Consider the following 20,377-nt stretch of genomic DNA (forward strand, 5'->3'; position numbering starts at 1 on the left):
TGGTTGTGAACTTCCTTCAACAATTTCAACCTTACCACGAAGAGTGCAACTGACACTTTCTATATTTGTGCGTTAGCTGTATTGTACATGATGTAGCGTACATTCAAAGTTTTATTACTGAGATTTGTACTTATACATTGCTTGGCTTAATAGTATCAGCATTTGGTATAAGGACAAACCTCCGTGTTAAGTTATAGCTCCTTGAGTGCTATGCGTGTAAAGTGCAAACCATAATCCTCCACCGCTCCAAAAGTGACATGAAAACAAATGTCATTTACAGAAATTAATCATGTTGCTGGTAACATCAAAACCATATTACATGTAATACAATAGTGTTGCTATATTAATTACAAGTTCATGTGGTGAAGGTGTCTCCTAAGAGTGATCATAAGCCTGTAGTGAGTGATGACAATATAAGTAATCGTACAGTAATAACAGTATACCACGTGTGTATAGATATGCACACAGTCAACTACATTACAAGGTGTCTGGGATATAGAGGAGATTTTGCAACTGATGCCACCGACCTAAAATTGTCTGTTCCTTTAAAAGAAAGTGTCTGTTCTATTAGAGCAGTTAGTATGTATTGAGGAGCAAAATAATAACTTTATTGTTAAAGCCTTAAATTAGTATATGTATGTGCGTTACATTCCATTCCATGGTAGACCACTGAGACAAAAAGTCTGAGGGATTAAACTCTCACTGCTGTAATTAACCATTAGATGACGTTTGTGACCAGATTTGCGAAAAGGGATCTTCAATGCACATCCAATTTACAAATTTTGACAATACATAACTTCAGATTAGAAACAGCTAATGACTTGAAATTTTTGGTTGGCAGTGAGTACCAACATAGCTCAATGGATGGAGAAAATTTCAGGCTTATAACACTTACACACAAAGTTAGTCTTTCAAGTTCATAGAATTAGATGTGTGTGGAAGACCCCATTTTGCAAATCCGTTCACTTTTAATGGCTTTTCTGGAAATCTTATGGATACAGCTCTGAGATACAACACAATGAACTATCCTACCCGTACCTGACGTAAGCTGTGTTCTTGCTCTCTTCTTCTCTGCTCACTAAGTACTGCAACATTTTTCACCTTGTCTTGTAGTAACACTAGTAAGAAAAATTAGAGAGAAATATAAACACATGTAAACACAACAACACAACAATGACATTAGACTAGGTTTCACTGTTATCAATTTTAAAAACACTTATTAAACACAACAGCTTAAATACTTGTTTACCACAACACATGAAGCAATGCAAAAAAGGAAACTTAAAATTCCTATTTTTCCTTGCACTTGTTTCTTTGCCTTTGACTGTGAACTGAAAAAATAGTGCCACACATGCGCATCATACAATTAACTTTACGTTAGAGTTGAAGCACCGCCGCACATGTGTACGGAAAAACAGTACGAGGGGGTGTATCGAGAGGCTAATATGCCATATTTGCCTTGAGACGCCCCCCCCCCCCCCCCCAGTACTGTATTTTTCATACACACAAGCAAGGCGTTGCTTTAAGTGTTATATTGTACTTCCTGGTCACGTCTGGCTCGGAGCGATTTTCTCCAGTACTCAAACCACTGCGATTTTCGGTGATAAGGATATCAGTAAGTGTTCATATAATCTATTTCTAGTTGTAGAACGAACTAATAGGATTAGTTTGGCTAGTTTTAGCGATTTACAATGTCTCGCACGTGATCAATCGTGCTGTCTTAGTGGAGTCGTGTTTAAAAACTTCGTGATCAGATGATCAGTAATTGTTTATACAATCTATTCCTAGCCGTAGAACAAACTCGTAGAATTAGTTTGGCTGGCTTTAATGATTTACGGTGTGTTGTTCATGTAACATTCCACAAATAAATTCTCTGCATAACTGTAATGTATTTGCCCAATTAAGTGCATAACTGTACTGTATGACTCATACAGTACAGTTATGCAGTTGATTAGTACTGTATGGAGAATACGATACGCGGCGTTGCTTTGATCCTCCCACGCAAAGTACAATATATCTGAACGTAGGCCCCAACTATGAATTACTGAAAATGAAGTGGCCATTATGTTTCGTCTTCAGATGTCTCAGCACACTACACGGTGTTACAAACAAAGAACAGTACAAAATGTATCTCTGTAATCAATCCAGTCTCTACGGAGACTATGGACGATTCTCATTATAAACATGATACAAAGTAGTCATCACTGGGAAACCATAACGTGCTACCACAAGTCTGACACCTTGTACTGTCAGCATTAAAAAAAATGGAACACAAAAGGAGGACAAAGGTAAGTCCATGATGTGTGCATTGTACGTATTGTAGTATGCCAAAAGGCACCAATCGGACTGAAGCGATATCTAAAGGTGCAATAAATTAAGCCTGTAACCTAAGCAGTTATTGAGTTATGATAGGCTGAAGGCATCAGTTAGTCAGCTAGCAGAAAATTGCACTCAATGTTCATAGCAACACTAAAGACACTTTGGGTTTGACCAATACAGTAGACCCTCGGTTATCCGAACCCCTTTGTTCTCAGGAAATGATAAAAGTGTTCGGATAAGTGAATAGTTCGGATAATTGAAGCCCATACATTTATATACAGAGCTCCGTTGAAATACTCTAATAGAACGCACACCTATACTCAAAATACTCTAATAGAACAGTCATTTTCAATTCCGGATAATCGAGGTTCCGGATAAACGGGGGCCGGATAACCGAGGGTCTACTGTACTGCAAAGGCTCCACGAAGGCATTGTAAAATTGGACTTCTTTCAGTACTGTACATTTTGTGAGCAAGTCCAAACCTCCATGTACTGTATGAAAGGGTATCATGTACTAATACTGTGTTTGTGGTGAGGCTTGTTTAAAGTGTTGTTGTGACTAACTACCAATTTTTGTAAATTCCAGTTCTTGAACTAGCCATTGTTCCACACTGCTATAGTAGAAATTACAGACCAATGTATGAAAGTCTACACAACATCAAGACAAGTATTAACTTACAGACATTCCTGTCAACCCAACCCAGTGTATCAGTATGTGCATTAAGGATCTTGGTGATCTGGAACATCTATAATAGACACAACAGTATTACATGTATTGCTGAACATTGGAGTGATTACAAAATGAACAAGTTGATGTTTTGCTACTTCTAAATACTAGGCGCCATGCGGCTAGCTAACTCATCTGCAATTAACCAACTATGCATTACTATTTTATGTCGTACAATAATGCAAAAGTACTTTATTGTAATTCTCGGATTTCATAATTCATGAAACTTTCGTAATTCTTCAGTTACGTTGCTATGCACTGCTAAGGAAGCGCTTGTTAAACAAACTGCTTTTAACAACATATTACACACAGAAGTATCTTCTAAACTGTTTTATAGTTTGACTATAGTGTTTTTTCCCACAAATTCTCTTGACAAAGCCTCAAAGCTGCTCTTCATTTTCATTCACGTACGTTAGGGTACACCCCCTTTCCAACCGAAGGGATAGGCTATTCCTGGTAGTCTACAGGGCCTGCTCTGTTGTTTCTTAATTGTTAAATGCCTGAAGGGAAGGTAATTCATAAAGTCTAAGGAGAGTTGCCACACCCATATTTCAGAGAGCCGAAAAGACCTCAGAGCAAAGTTTATCAAGTGCGTAAGTTAATACAGACTTCATTTCGCTTCTCCTTCTTACACATAAAAGCTGTTTTTACTATTTAATGATTTTGCTCATGTGGGTGTGTAGGGACAAACATAGATAGGTACACACACACACACACACGCACGCACGCACACACACACACACACACACACACACACACACACACACACACACACACTTTTACAAAAACAATTTCAGTAAACCAGGTGCGCGCCCACAGCCAGCCTTCGGCCAGCTGTGGGCATGCACCTGGTTTTAAAAAACACAAAAGAAAACATTATAAGACACAGTGTTATGTAATACTCTCATGCATGGACTTGCCCACAGCACACACAACACACTACAAACAGTAACGATTACTTACAGGACTATTCTCATCTTGATTAGCATTTGCCTGGTTGACTCGGTCAATGACACTCGTAATATCAGTACCCATATCCTGTAGTTGGAGGTTAATATCCTCCACCATCTGATAACTATAAGGAGATAATGTATAGCATTAGACAACTGACTACTGAATGCATTGTGTAATGTAATTTGAAATACATGTGAATTGCATTGTAATTTGAAATACATTTGTGGATTACACCAACGAACTAATTGTCAACTACAGTTATTCTCACGTTGTCTTCCTTTCCTGATCAGTGTGTTGACCAGTAGAAGTGACGTATGACCCAACAGCATGTTCCAATGGAGCAAGGATCTCCTCCAGCTCCTTCTGTTGCGTGTCTATCAAGTCTAACTCGTTGTTTAGTCTGAGGAACAAACATGTGTCATAACAGGTTATAGCAATGCAGTGAGATGTATAAGAACAATGAATAGATTATACCAATGCTCTATAACTTACAGGACTGAACCCCAATTAAGGTATATACAAAATGCACAAGGACATGTGTAAAAGTTTGAATACTACAACACAGTTACATAGAATGATTTACGAAGTACCACAGACTTTTAAAAAAACAAAAAAAAAACTAAAAACTATCAGTGCAGTGAATACAAACCTTTTCTGCTCATTCTTTACTCTCTCGACTTCACTGTTCAGTTCAGTAATCTATGAAGACAACGTAAATTTTTTTTATTACTAGTGCATATGAAGTACATACGTGTATGAACACTTACACCACACTTCATACACATTGTTCTGCACACACACATGTACACACTACACACACAGCAGACATGGGGCCAAGTACATTTAAAAGTACTTAAGTAAAGTACAAGTACTTTTGAGTTTGTGAAGTACAAGTACAAGTACTCCAATTGAAATCACGACAGAACTTAAGTAAAGTACAAGTACATACTGAAAGTACTTGGGTAAAGTACAAGTACAGTACATTTTCCTATAGCAAAATTTATGCAGCCATGCATAGTAACTTAAGCTTGAGGTACAAACATGCAAGGTACAGTTTTTATATTCACAGAATTGCTTAATAATCATTCAATTTTTAAATCAATATAAGTCTACTGCACTCAGGTTTAAATTTTATTTTAGCTGCGATGCTAAATAACTGCTTAATGGGATAAATGATACAAGTATGAAAAAGAACATGAAAAAGGAAGGATACGCTATGCGATTATCTTTCCAAAAAGTATGCAAGCTAGGTGGTTTTTTTCATACAAATGGGATTTCCAAAATGCAAGTAGTCGTCAAGTTCAGTATGTAAAGTAATTTCAGTCACCATAATTGAGTTGTCTTCTTCACAAGGAGTTGTGTCTGATGTAGAAGAATGCATGCACTATAAATGATAATTTCATACCAAGCGCTACCACCAGTTCAACAAACCTCTCATTACAGTAGTTGCATTTAGCCTTTCAGTCTCCTTCAAATAAAACTTCAGGAATTGCAAAATATTTCATGACAGCAGGTATAATTCCATGTTTTTTGTCAACCATTCTCTTCAACTCTCAATTTAAACAACAGCATTGTTTTTGTTACCATACAACATAATAATTTGATGGGGGAAAATTTTGACTAATTTGATGAAATGCTTGCCATTCGTCAAAATTTTCCTCATCAAAGCTTACGTGACTAGTTAATTAGAATACTTCTGGTGCAGGACATTCGTCAATATTCAAGAGATAGAGAATTCATCAAAATTTCCCCCGTCAAATTATTACGCTGTACAGTATATATACCAGAATTCCAATAAAACAGCTTCTCATGGCTACATGATATGTTGTAAGGTTGTAAAACGCACTAAAAAATTTCAAGAAGCTAAAAAAGTATAACTTCATCAAATTTATTTTCATTAACATTCACTATGTACAAACTACAATTATTGCAGTACTTGAAAGTACTTACAAGTACTTAAAAGTACTTTAAGTACTCAAGTGTATAGCAAAATACTTGAGTATAAGTACATTGAGGTAATTAAGAAAGTATTTAAGTAAAGTACAAGTACTTTCAAACTTGTACTTAAGCGTACTTAAGTATAAGTACTCATGTACTTGGCCCCATGTCTGACACACAGTCACACACACATGCACACACACGCATGCTCACAGACTGCATGCAAACTGCCTACAACAATTGACAACATACTTTGTCTCCATTATCAGTTAACAGCCTGTCCCACTGGTTAACCATCTGTGCTTGTTGGAGGAACACTTTCTCTTGTTCCTGCAGCTCTGAACTCCACTACACAAATACAACAGTAACCAATATGTACATGATACACAGTCCTTAAATGAAACAATAGACATATTCCATACATATATACAGGAGTCACTAAGGACGAACAACCACACATTTCACTATACACAGTACAGTAATTCATGATCATCTGAATTGAAATGGTCTCAACTCTCAATATTTGAATAATCATTACAAACAAAAGCCTACCATGTACATACAAGCATGTGTACACACACACACGCACACGCACACACACACACACACACACACAATCAACATGCTTGTACATGTACACACACATACACTTACTTCATTGATCATCTTCTCCAGTTGCTTATAAGTATATTTCTTACCAGTAGGGACACCTCCAGCAGTAGAGGTGGCAGGTATACTAGCACTAGAAGATGGGGCAGTATAGGCTGGGGGTGGTTTACCAATAGTCTGCAGTCCTGTATTCCCTATACCACTAGCAGTAGCAACAGCTGCGCTCCTTGCAGGCTGGCTTAACAAACCAGTATTAATTGTTAGTGGGGCAAGGGTGGATGTTGGTGCTTTAGACTGGCTGACTCCTAACTGCAAACCAAATCCTTGGGTGCCAGTAGAAGACTGTTGTGGCTGTCCTAATTGGAGCCCGGTGGTAAGGGTGGGTTGTGGCTTTTGTTGTGAGGCTAATAATAAGGATGGATTCTGTCCCAGTTGTAGGCCGCCACCAGCTGTAGTAGCTGCCCTTTGTTGACCAAGTTGTAGGCCACCAGAAGACTGAGCCTGGCTGAGTTGTAAACCTACATAATGTAAATAGTATCAATAGGCATGTACAGTACTTTATGACAAAATTGATATACACACTAGTTTTCAGCAATGGATTAGAACATGCTCACATACACACTAAATACAAGTATGTACCTAGTCCTTGTCCCATTGGAAGACCTTGTCCTAAAGATTGCACAGTGACTTGACCTAACTTCAGGCCTGTAGCAGCAGTTGATGTTCCTAATTGAAGACCACTTGACATACCAGTTGAACTAGTTTGCTGGCTTGCTCCAGGGTGAGTGTGTTTTCCAAGTTGAAGGCCGCCTCCTTGTTGTAAGCCACCACCCATCTGTAAGGTGGCTCCTTGAGAACTTGTTTGTAAGCCACCACCCATCTGTAAGGTGGCTCCTTGAGAGCTTGTTTGTAAGCCACCACCCAATTGTAAGCCACTAGGCTGTTGTGAGGTTCCACCAAGCTTCAAGCCACCACCAGCACCACCTAACTGTAAGCCACCACCTTGTTGTAAACCTCCACCTAAATTTAAGCCTGTACTAGTTGACTGCTGTTGTAAACCACCACCCAATTGTAAGCCGCCACCTTGCTGGTGTAAACCTCCTCCAAGTTTCACACCAGCTCCAGATGTCTGTTGTAAGCTACCACCTAAAGTTAAACCACCACCTTGTTGTAAACCACTACTTTGTTGTAAACCTCCACCAAGTCTAAGTCCAGAAGCTTGAGAGGTTTGTTGTAAACCACCCAACTGTAAGCCTCCAGACTGTTGTAAACCTCTAGACTGTTGTAAACCTCCACCAAGGTTAAGTCCAGAAGCTTGAGAGGATTGTTGTAAACCACCCAATTGTAAGCCTCCACTTTGTTGTAAACCACCACCTAATTGTAAGCCTCCACTTTGTTGTAAACCACCACCTAATTGTAGGCCTCCACCTTGCTGTAATCCACCTCCTAAATTGAGACCACCACCGCCAAGTTGTAAGCCACCTCCACCTCCTTGAGATGTTAATCCACCACCTAATTTCAAACCACCTCCCATACCACCAAGATTGAATCCTGAAAATAAAACAATATAATTTTAGTCCTGATAACACACATTGAGAACACAATGAAGACTCTCTCTAATGAGACCACCCATCATAGTGGCCACTGTGCTAGTAACAGTCACAGGTAACTTCGACCACATAAAAAGGGTACTTTGTTGCAAAGGATAAATTTTTTGGACTGACTAACAACATTTTACTGTAATTGAACACATAAACACTACTCCACAATACATACAACCTCAGTTATGATGACACAAATCGCACAACACAGATCACAGGTCAGCCCAGAACCATGCAATAATTATCATAAAAGTATGAAGATTCCATTTTCTATGTACATGCATATGATTATAAATTTTGAAAATCGTAATTGAGCATGAACACGTCAGCAAGTTAGTCATTTTAGAAATACATGATCACGTACTTACTAGAGTTTTCATTTCATTTGAACTAGACAAAACATCGCAGGCATATGTACAGGGATAAGTATAATGCGCCTATGGAATTTAAAAAAACATAATCACTTTCCCAAATCCAGCTTTCCACCCCATATAATGTTAATGCTGTCCCTTACAATTCATTATTATGATTGTCATGGTATTGAAATGCTTACAACTATTTACTGTACAACTGATGATGAGAGAAATGGAGCAATCAATAAAAACATTAATCACTGAAAAATCATGCTGTCTTCATTGTTTCTTAGCTTTCGCTGACCGGATGCTTTTCCTTTGATGTTTGACACTCTGTTTGTCACTCTGTATCTTACTTGATTGTTGTATTGCGCTTGATGATGGATCTGTACTGGCACATTTGGATGACCGAAACAGGCAAGTGTGGTGCAACTTTCTAAGCCGTATTGTGTTGCTTTTGTCACTGGACGAATAAGGTGATTCTGTTGAAGATGAATCCTGTACTTGACTGAAGCGTTGAGACTTTCGTGTCTTGCATAATTCTTTAGGCTGCATAGTGGTTTGTTGACTAGATAACCGTGGTGATTCCGCTGACAAAGACAAACACTGTACTTGATCGAGCTGCTGTGTCGAGCTAGATGGTGATGCAGAATTAGTAAAAAATTGTGACGACTGCTGTCTACGAGTGTCTCCCAGCTGCACTAAACCTTGCTGCTGTGGTAGGGCAGCATTAGATTGTGGCAGGTCAGGTGAAGAGAGTGACTGTATCTCAGCACCACAAGAACTGTCATGGTAGGACAAGTTTGGGTAGTTATACACGATAGCTTCTGATGGCAATCTTGGTGGATAATAACTCCACCCATTCACACGTTCAAAATTCTGGTAACGTCCTTGTGGTGGTGCAGGTACGGACAGTGGTGGTGGAGGAGGACAAATAGGGTAGGGAAAATGATGTGCAAATGGTGCCGGTCCATGAAGGGGTAATCGTGCATCTAGTAAGCTAACCATGTTGTCCATTTGTCCTTTCATCTCATGGTCCCTCCTCTCCAATTCATATCTCATATCAGTCAAATTTCTCTCACAGCTCATGATCTAGATAACATAAAATACATTAATATGTGTACATAAATACTAAACTACAGCATATGTAACAAAATAAAAAGTATTTGATAAAAGAGTAGCTTGTACTACACAAGGAACACAGTGCATTAAATTCATTACAGGTCGAGGTTGCTACCAAGACTCCGTGTAATATAATACCCTAAGTTATCTAACCCTCATTTATCCATACACTTGTTTACCCGGCAATTGTGAAAGACTGTTTTATTAGAGTATTTGTACAGTTGTACTGTATGTTCTATTAGAGTGTTAAACAGAGCTCCACATATAATGTACCATATTTCCTCATATAAAAACCCAGGGTTTTTTTTTTGCAATTGTGACCTGGCCTATAAACTAATAGAGCCTTTGAGAGTCAGTGTGTACATGTATTTTGGAAAGGTCCGAGTGATGCCCTCAGAATTTGAGTCATGGTAGAACCATTGTTGTTACGGTAAGTACAAAGAACCCTAATACAGTGTGTTGACTATGTAAACAGGTGTAGTCAAGGCCAAAAATGGCTGAAAAACAGTTGTATATATGATGCAATCTGCATTGCACGTGAACTTGTATGGATTCTATACTCACACGATTACTCCTAGCGTCTGCATCCCTCAGAGGACTCTAAATTTAATGTTTATAAGTCTGAAGAAACAGCAACAGCAAGGGGCAGAAAACCACTAAAAGTAGACTCATTGATTTCCCGGGCCTCTATTTGAGACCACGCAATTATTTATTCCCCGAATGTGCTGGAACCCCCCGGCCTATAACCGAGACAAGTGTTCATTCGAATGCGGCTTTTCTACGAAGAAATATAGTATGCAGTTATCCAAACAATTCAACTTATCTCAAAACTTTTATTTACTAGCATATTAAAAAGTAGCAATTTTAAAATGAAGTATAGTAGGGATCATTTTTGAGGGGATCTGTACTTAATCAGTACTACCATACTGTTTGATACTTTCCCCGAGACCATACCGTACTTACAGTATTATAAGCTCTTGTTGCCATGTACTGTACTTTTGCTTCCACTGGGGGGGGGGGGGGGGGGGGAGGAGAAGCATCTTATTTTGGACTAAATTCAGTAGGAAACTCATGGTTAACCTAATAGAACTATCGCATACTCAAATGGAGCGGTGCATGTTGAAATACAGGTATGTACTAAGGCTCAAACAAATATTGTATAGCCAGAAATTTTTGAGGGACGAACTTTCGCAAAACCATGTAAAATCCGATTTTCACATTTTTTTTAATTCACGAAAGTCTAGAAAACCTTTGCACATTGGTATTACATAGCCGTGTGCAATCTCAACATTTCACAATTATATTTTCACGAAGCTGTCATTACTTGCAAAAATCGCGAAAGTTTCATCCCTCAAAAATTTCCGGCTATAAGGTAGCAGTTTCCTGTATTCGAAGATTTGCTTAGCTGATACAAAATTATTCGGATATTCGGTGTAAGGTTTCATTGCTATGAATGCAATCCAGTAATTAAGGCAGCCACCACCAAGAAGCCTATAAATAACCACGAACAGGTTTGTGACTTCTACGTATGAATATATTACTGAGAAGAAAAACATAGCAGATATAGTATCCTTTCTGAAAAGATTATCATTGTGTATATATAATAAAGTAGAAATACTGGAATTAGCCACAAATCCATACAAAGTCTTGCACATGCAGCAATTCATCACGACATTGGTACATCTTCACCAATTAGTGGCTGCTTAATGCTATTTCTACTCTTCAATTTATTACCACCGTCCTTTCATTTCGTTAACATGTCTTAGCTAATCATGTGCAAATAATCGCTGGTTGATTTTATTATTCGGATGCAATGCAAACGAATATAAATCCGAATATTTGGCTATTCGTTTGAGTCCTAGTATGTACAGTATGTGATTAAACAACAAGTGGTTCCCCCAAGGGATTTAGATAACTAGGCTGTAATGTAGCTCACCTTGTTCTCTAAATAATTCCAGTAACTTGGATTGACAGGATCCTTCCTAGACTGACCAGCAATCTACAGTGGATAACACCATTTAAATATCAAACAGTATGTAAGTAGCGTACCTCAGAAGGATGAATGCTAACATCAAAAGCCTTAGAAGGAGTTTGAGATAGTCTGGCCTTTGCCGTTTTCAAGTCATGTTTCTTTTTCTGAGCACCAAATGAAAAGAACATTTGTAACACACAGCCAGCAAGATATGAGAATGGATAACCTTTATTGCAGCCATCTTCTTTGAGAACTTAACATTCTTTTGACTCTTTACTTTTGCCTACACAAAAGCATTATTATGTAACACAGTGGAGATCGAGGACACTCGGACAGATTGTAGTTAAGCAACCCCCCCCCCCCCCCCACACACACACACACAAGTTATTAAAGTACAGTGTACATGATAAGAAAATTTACTATATAATTGTCAAATACTCTAATAGAACATACTGTATAACAAGTATAAGGAAAAATTAGGAATTATATGTTCGATTATGGATCATAGAAATACAAAGTAGGGAAACAATTAGGGAGGTCACCTATACCAGCAGATATACATTAGGGCTGAGCGATACTGCCATTTTAGTATCACGATCGATACTAAAGCCACTATTCACAATACTGAATAGTTCACGATACTTACAAATAAGTCAATCATAGCTGGTGCTACATAGCATATTGCTCAGCATTCCTGCAGGAAGTCCTTATAGGTGATAGCAAACTAGCCACTATCATCCTTGTTTACAGTAACAGTTATTGTAACACATGCTTTGAGGTTGTTATGGTGTTCACACCTCTCTGCAGGGGAAACCAGATGGGTGGACTTTATCATTTACAAGGATTCTTAGCCTAGTACTGCATAACAAATGGATTTTTAATGACAGAAAGTACAGGCATGGTATCACGATAGTTAATAACAAAATATCGCGATATCAATACTTTCAAAATATCGCGATATATCGCTAAAACGGTAGTATCGCTCAGCCCTAATATACATGTACTAGTGGACATTTAATCACTACTTCACTGTACATCTGCAGATGTAGGTGACCTCCCTGATTGTCTCCCTACTTTTTATTTCTATGATTTATAATCAAACTTAAAATTCCTAATTAATTTTTTTTCCTTATACTTGTTTGTTTACTTTATTGTAACATTATTATGACTGGTTTACCGCATCAAAAGAAAGGATGGCGCCAGAGTTAATGTTTTTGTCTGAATATGCGCCCCAGGTATAAATTACTGACTTGAAAGTGAAGTAGCCATTACAGTTCACTATCGGCTATGTTCACCCTGTTATCGTGCCATAAACAAAGAACAGTAGGAAAAGCACCTCTGCATACAATTCAGTCACCATGAAATATGGATGATTCATGAGCCCCAAGTACTCGAGACTGAACAGTTCAGTTCATTACATAGAAACAAAGAACAGTACGAGAAGCGTCTCTGCAATCAATCCAGTTGCCATGGAAAATATGGGCGAGATACCAATACCAACACAGCCACTGGGAAGCCACATAACACTATCGTGAATCGACACCTTGCCAGCATTGTCAGCAAAAAAAAAACTGGAACACGAAGGACAAAGACAAGTCCATGATACATGTATTGTACGTACTACAATTGGCAAAAAGGCACATTTCGGAATGAAGTGACATCGAACAGTGAAGAAATTAAGCCCATAGCTATATCCATTGTCAAGTCATGCTTGGCTGAAGGCATCAGGTTAGTCAAAATAAGATTTTGTTAAACAGAAATTTTTTTAAATTCCATAGAAACTTATTGGAAGGGTTTGAGGTTGGTCTGAAGACATTATTGGGCTTGGCTGTGCATAACCAATACTGCCAGGTTGTCATGAAGGGAAATTGAGGCTGGTGCTGGGGTGATATTTTTGACTGGAAAAACCCAATTCTGCATGATCCCTAATATACAGTACTACCTTACTGTATGATAAAACACCAACAAAATAACATCTCTCAATGCGAAAGATAGCCAGGTTTACTCATTTACTTGTCCTTGCACTATAGTTGTGTAACAAATGACACTTCAGATACAGTATGTACTTTTAACGGTCACCTTAGCATAACAGCCACATCACCACAGTCCCGATCAGTTTGTAAGGAAACAGCTTGAATTAAGCTCTATACTATACCTCACATACTGCTTTTGCAGTCCCAAGCAACACAAAAAGCATCATACAAAGTGGCCAGCAATAGCCATGACAATGACTGCACTACTTCATACATTCTATAAATGGATGTGATACTCACACTTGTATTATAGATAAGTTTATCGTCATTGAATCACTATACAATCCTAAATGAAGTTCACCACATGATCTGCAGATTTGTTGCTGTCTTTGTGATCCAAAGATTTAGGCACTACAGCATAAATTGTTGTTTTTGATTCACAAGCTTTGTAGCTGGCCAAGCTTGGTCAGCTCTGTCAACTACGTAGTAACGTACAGTACAGCATAATTTATTTAGCTCAATTTTGGCTTTTGTTGTACTGCTGTACTCACGCCTGATATGTACGTGAGTCTGTATCGAAATGTAGTTAAGTGCATGTACGTATGTGCAACTAAACCTGTGTATACAAGTCCAACTAGAACCTTTACGGTTTGTGGCCAATGACTGCTTTATGGAAGATATTGAGTTAGGTAGCCAGCTCTCTATCCAAAAACTAATATTCCTGGACTGAAGGTGACCACTTCACACAGGTTCCATTGTATGTCTAAATACAGTTTACCTTTCATTGTGTATATGTGACACTCTGAGCAAAAACCTGAATTGTTTAAAACTTCATTTACGATTTTTTGTTGTTGTCTAGATCGAGGGAAAACCAATGGGCTGTTAACTTTCAGCCTTATCTTTTGGAGTTATAGCAATAGACAACAAGAAGAGCAAAACAATTGATCTGCGCAGTGTTTATACAGGAAATAATACAGCCACTCGTTTAATCATGTAGTCTCAAATGCAATGGACGACAGAGTTGGGACTTGTGTCACTCTATTCACCATGAACTGGAACATTTATCAAGGTGTAGTTATAGGCCTAAAAACACCCACGTTGTTAAGAGTTCATATCATGAACTCTTGATGCTATTAAGCAAGAAGGTTGTTCAAGCTTATAAACGGTGATGATAAAATTCTACGACAAAGTAACCAACACATGTAACTTCACGGTACAGAAACAAAACAAAGATACTCTTACGCTCCATGAAGAGGCAAATCCATTGGTATGTTAGATATTGTAATTCAAACATTCCTTGACTGTTTTCTCATTAAGACACAGGTAAAATTGTGTTTTTACCGAATTTATGTCAATGGTATTTATCTCAAAAACAGAATTATGCAAACAAATCAGGATTTCGCTCAGCTGGTTACTATTATTGGTCTTGAGTATGTAAATTTGCATTACTGTAGGAAATAGTTACTTACAAAACCAACAACTTGGACAGAAATTAGTACATACAGTAGGATGCATAAAAAGCTTTGTAATTAAGAGATGAATTTTCATGAACAATGCTCCAAGCATATGTCATGAACTATTCATGAAATATGTTCATGAACTTGTCATGAATGGTTAATAGACTAAAGTTGCATATAGCCGCACCGCTGTATAGAGTTCTGTTGCTTCTTTTTTGAAATAAATCTTCTTCTGTCTAAGTTCATGAATCGTCCTTAAGTTTCACCTAGCCTAGCTGCTTTTTTCAACTTTTACTTTGGCAGGACTAGTAACAACAATCAGTATAGTTCATGAACATAGAGCGGGAGCACACTAGTTTACTTTATGAACAATTCATGAATTCACCAACTGTTCATGACAAGTAAGCTTTCATGAATGTTCATGAAATATTTCGTCCATGCTGCAAACTTTTTTGTACACTCTACTGTACAGTATTCATCACACAACCACAATCTCAGTATCCATAATTGTAGAACTTGCCTTTATTTCCAGTGTTTTCTCTTCTGTCTTGCGTCTCTTAGATGTCTACAACACATTTATATGAACATAAATTTTCTTGTCTAGAATGATGGATTAGCCATGCAACTTACTTTGAATCTTTCATGAGCAGCGTGCACATCAAAACTTCGCTATAAAGACAAGAAACACTCAGTATACCCCCCATAACATCTCCACCACATTTGTGCATATACAAGCATACATGCAAACACCTTTATTTGGCATCCTTTCCTTTGCATGTGTAGTTTGCATGCACGCATGTGTGTAATGTGGCTACAGCTGTACATACGTACATTCAAAAATTGATCAAATGCCCTCAGTAATGAGAAGAGAACGTATCAGTGAGGCTACAAAACAGATTGTATGAAAATAGTTAGTTCTCCATTACCATAGTTACATGTATCAAGGACCTACATGTACTTGGCAAGGCCACTATGATGTGGTGGTCTTAGTAAAGAGGTGGATACTAAGTGTGGTTTTACTGTAGCTGAGATCTGGAGTGTGAACACCCAGTATATACCCTTGTATTTATACCCATGTTTATAGTAGGTCTTAAAAGAATGCCATAAAGTAAGTTGCTACAGAGATTTTTCCTAAACAGATTATTTGTATGAAATAAATACCCTGGCTGTCTATAGAAACCAACAAGATAATTATATCTGCTGCTGTAGCACAACCCAAAAGAAACTGGAGGGACCATATGTAAGCAAACAACTCAATTATTGTAGGGTACTGTACGTGTTCAGTAAGCACAGTGGTTGCCTATAGTAGATAACGATGTCATGTATCTGTGTTCTAATATAAAAACATACATATTTACCTTAGAATTGGGTGTAGTTTCGGACTTCTTTCTTTTCAACTTCTACAAAATATAAACAATCAAACACACTGTAAAGGACTTAGAGTCAAAAAAGCTTCATTGCTCACTTTAGTGGTTGGTCCATTGTTTGATGTTTCTTTCATCTCAATCACCCCTCCTCTAGTTTCTTCATGTTTTACACCACCACCACCACTGTTTCCCACTGCTGCTTGACAGCTTCCGCCAGTGTGCTTTGTTGTCTTGTTGTCAACCTGTACACGACATGTAACAGTATACGTACGTACACCGTACCACTCTGTAGATGGTAAATTTTTTAAAACCCTTTAGCCCCTAATACCACTATGGCATGGCAAATCTCTGTACCTTCCACACACTACAATGTACAGAGATGAGGTAACATTAAATGGAATTTTGATGGATATAAAAGAATCAAATGATCAATGCATTAGTTTTTGTTGATAGGACCAACCGTTTTGAAGTACGTACAAATTTGCAAAGACAACATATGAAAATTGTGGCATATCACGAAGGGGAACAGATTCAGAGTTGCTTGGGATGTCCAGGTCTCCTGATGGGCATTAAAAGAGGTTTTTGCCAACACATACGTATATTGGGTCTTTGTAATAAAAGCAAGTGATTCAGGCAACACAGGGCTGAAACTAACAACACAGCAACATGTATGTTTTGTAATATATTTCAGGGACCAAAAGTAACAATTAATTAGTTACGAAAAATTAAGCAAGACTGTATCAAGGACGAGTAATCATGAGAGATCACGATAAAAAAATGTGACTGTTACATGTACCCTCTAACATCTTTATTTCTTCACATCATGTGATCACTCATACTACACACAACACACCTTTGGATTGGTCATATTTTTAGACTTCTTTTTGTTCTTCTTCTTTGATTTCTTAGCAGTCTATAAATTGTACACACAAATGATACAGTATAAAATGCTTCATGATTTCTTACCTTAGCTCTTGTTTCATCTTTCTTATTCACTGTTTCTTGTTTTATCTTCACTCCCATTCCACTTTCATCACACTTGGCTGTACTATTTCCTACCACTCCACCCTCATTATTTATCACTCTTTCATCAGTGATTGGTATATTGTTCTCATTTGGTATCCCATCAACTTTTTCATGCAAATGCCAGCCATGCTGTAGAAAAAAAAAAACAGAAGTCAGATCTAGAGACCTAGACCTAGCTGCTACAATATATTTTGTAAAATACATAAACCAGAGAGCACTATTAGAGAATTTGCTAGTATATACATACATCTTTCACAAGAAGAAAATAGGATGTTTTGAGTAGTTTATGATTACACAATGAAACAAACGTGATTACACAATATGAAAGTTATCCAAACAGGAGCAATGATAACACAAATGAAAAGTAGCATATGTATACAGATTTCCGAGGGACGTTTTTCTGGGGATTTCATGGTTGTTTAACTGCCCACGAATGTTTCATGCTTGAAACTTTTTAACAAGTATTAAAACAATAGCCCATATGTTAAATAACACATGGCCTAAGTGAAAATAGTGTATGTATACAGATTTTCAAGGGACATATTTTTGGGGATTTCATGGTTGTTTATAACTGCCCACGAATGTTTCATGCTTGAAACTTAACAAGTATTAAAACAATAGCCCATATGTTAAATAACACACGGCCTAAGTGAAAAATGAGTGATCCATCAAATATAAAATGTCAATTCTCAAAAATTACATACCTCAAAATTTTGTACGTATACACAGTTGAGGTATACACACCTACCTGTACCAGATCATCATGACTACACCCTTTGTCATCACCCTGAGGGGAAGAAAAACAGTGACACTAACTATCCAGACACAAGCAAACATACCATACCTCTATACCTTCATGAACCTTCTCCTCTTCATCAGCTGTTTCTGGCTTAGTTCCTACATACATAAAATAAGCAATAGCTATAGGGCTAACTGTTTGTAGAGCAATTATGGTTTAAAACCTATGTATGGTCAATGCTCCACTAAAAATCAAATACCATATTCAAACATTCATATACAGACAACAAACCTATTGCCATGACAATGGCATTGCAATTCTCTCCCTTCCAGTTCACAGTATAGCAGGAGCCAATCCTAACAAGATTACCAGATGTGGCAACATTTCTCAGTGGCACAACAGACAGCCTCTGGTCACTGTTGAACTGAACTAAGGCATGAGTAGTTGCAGTGTCTAGGTATATTTGTAATTTTACTGTGAATCACATGAAATTCCCAAAGTACACACAAACATTATACTACTACAAGTAGAGATGGGATAAACAGCCTTTTTTTCATTGCAAACAAATGATGCTTTTGCCATGCAAAACTCAACTTTTATACCAGTTACAAAACAAAACCACTACAACAAAAGAGAAACCAGCAAAGTGACATATGCAAGTTGTAGTTTCCTTGGCTGAACTTATCATTAAAAAGCACTGTTCATGGTTAAACATTAAGAAACACTGAAGACTTGAGGAAGCAAACAACTACATGCATTCAAGTCAATGCTATATACGTATATCTCTATATAGTTACATCAACATGTGTGTATGGTACAAACCACCTAAAAGGTTATTTAATGAACACCTTATCTACAAAACACTGAGCAGCTGATTGTGCACAATTTTACATGGAAAAGTGTAAATATAGAACATCTTGTTCTGCAAATAAAGTTTGTTACACAGTACAAACACACTTTACATACCCTGTACACAGTAAGTTAAGTTCACAAAAGGTTTTCAACTAACAGTGCACTAAACATCAACTACAATTTCTTTCAAATGGTTTGTACCAACCAATATTGTACATACATGCTACATAATCTAGTATTTTACACATTTTTATGCAAGGTTTACTCACCAAGTATGTTCCAAGCTGATGCCTGACAACAGTAGTTTTCACTTGAGAAAGGTACACTACTAATGTATACGATTTAAAAGCCATGCTGTTAACTCTGTCGAAAAAGCGCGTATCTTCAGTTCACACCTTCTAGTGTGGACTAATTGACGGTTACTTGTAAGCTATACAACGAGCGAGACTTAACCTGTGATCTGTACCATACAAACACGACATACAACCATTTATACACACATACCAAGCAGTGGCAATCGTGCAAGACGCTTAGCAGATTAAATTCAAGGCTACATAACTTACCAGTTCCCTGTGTTGGTTGCATCCTACTCCAATATGCTGCAACGCTTAATCTGTAAAAGAATACATGTGTAATTCTAAATAATGCACATCGTTTATGGTGACGGGAACAGACAGTGAAACACATTAATACATTATAAACACTGCATAAAGTACACACAACGACACTTACCAGATGATGTATATGCTTTCGCAGTCGAGAACAATCGTCAACTCTTACAAAAAATAAGCGCCCAGCGCTAAAGTAATAGGCTGTGCATTGATTAGAGTGTAAATTTGATAGAGGCATAGATATTATATGCTAAGCTAGACATATAGCTGTACATTTATACTATGATGATCTGTGATGAATAAAAGGGACTCGAGTAAGAGATTGCATCCAGACGAAGAACCAAGCAGTAGTGGCGAGCAAACAGATCATCATGACAGGCTAGCTTGCTACATTTGCGGAAAACTGTACCAATCAGGCAAGGCCAGGACACTCCATCTTAAGATGTGTGCAAGAAGTAAAGGTATTTCAACCCCGGAACTATTAGCATTGATTAAACGGAAGAATAACCTCACCAAACAAGAAGAAAAGGAGCTACAAAATAACAGAGAACTTTTAGCAGAATGTGATGAGCTGTTTAAGAAGCAGCCATCAAGTAAAGGAGGAAATATCACTAAAAAGAAAAGGACTACATATTATGATCCAGTGGTTGCTATGGAAGAAGAGGAGCTGCAAATGGCCCTAGCAATATCAGCATCCTTGTGTGAACAGGAGACTTATTTCCAGCAGCCAGAGGTACCTAGTAAACAAGCTGAAGCT

The 20,377-nt window shown here is 37.7% G+C and overlaps 1 protein-coding gene across 4 annotated transcripts; it reads right to left on the reverse strand.

Moving 5' to 3' along the window:
• Positions 1 to 270: 270 nt before the first annotated feature.
• LOC136253196 (nuclear pore glycoprotein p62-like) lies at positions 271 to 19,828 on the reverse strand. Of its 4 annotated transcripts, XM_066045825.1 has the most exons (15): positions 19,742 to 19,828; positions 19,573 to 19,622; positions 18,449 to 18,610; positions 18,263 to 18,315; positions 18,167 to 18,205; positions 17,359 to 17,547; positions 17,246 to 17,305; positions 16,491 to 16,634; positions 16,384 to 16,425; positions 15,656 to 15,694; positions 15,546 to 15,590; positions 11,822 to 11,878; positions 11,673 to 11,759; positions 11,560 to 11,622; positions 8,665 to 9,593 (listed from the first exon to the last, which is right to left on the reverse strand). In XM_066045825.1, the coding sequence occupies exons 2-15, from the start codon at positions 19,592 to 19,594 to the stop codon at positions 8,781 to 8,783; spliced, it is 1,815 nt and encodes a 604-aa protein (XP_065901897.1). In that variant the 5' UTR covers positions 19,595 to 19,622; positions 19,742 to 19,828; the 3' UTR covers positions 8,665 to 8,780. The 4 variants fall into 4 exon arrangements, with proteins under 4 accessions (XP_065901896.1, XP_065901895.1, XP_065901897.1 ...); XM_066045826.1 differs by lacking the exons at positions 19,573 to 19,622; positions 19,742 to 19,828 and adding an exon at positions 19,279 to 19,561; XM_066045824.1 differs by lacking the exons at positions 8,665 to 9,593; positions 11,560 to 11,622; positions 11,673 to 11,759; ... (8 more) ...; positions 18,263 to 18,315; positions 18,449 to 18,610 and adding exons at positions 271 to 393; positions 1,039 to 1,118; positions 2,999 to 3,065; ... (5 more) ...; positions 7,187 to 7,921; positions 7,958 to 8,098.
• Positions 19,829 to 20,377: the final 549 nt, after the last annotated feature.

The sequence above is a fragment of the Dysidea avara genome, chromosome 4 (assembly GCF_963678975.1).
Source record: "Dysidea avara chromosome 4, odDysAvar1.4, whole genome shotgun sequence".
Lineage (NCBI taxonomy): Eukaryota > Metazoa > Porifera > Demospongiae > Dictyoceratida > Dysideidae > Dysidea > Dysidea avara.

Bases quoted from the DNA above. Each gene is read 5' to 3' on its own strand.
- LOC136253196 (XM_066045823.1), bottom strand. From the start codon at position 19,594: ATGCAACCAACACAGGGAACTG. The intron at 6,287-6,592 runs GTAAGTGTATGT...GTATTTGTGTAG, and splicing joins TGGAGAAGATGATCAATGAA to TGGAGTTCAGAGCTGCAGGA. The intron at 1,119-2,998 runs GTAAGTTAATAC...TTTTCTTACTAG, and splicing joins TTGGGTTGACAGGAATGTCT to TGTTACTACAAGACAAGGTG.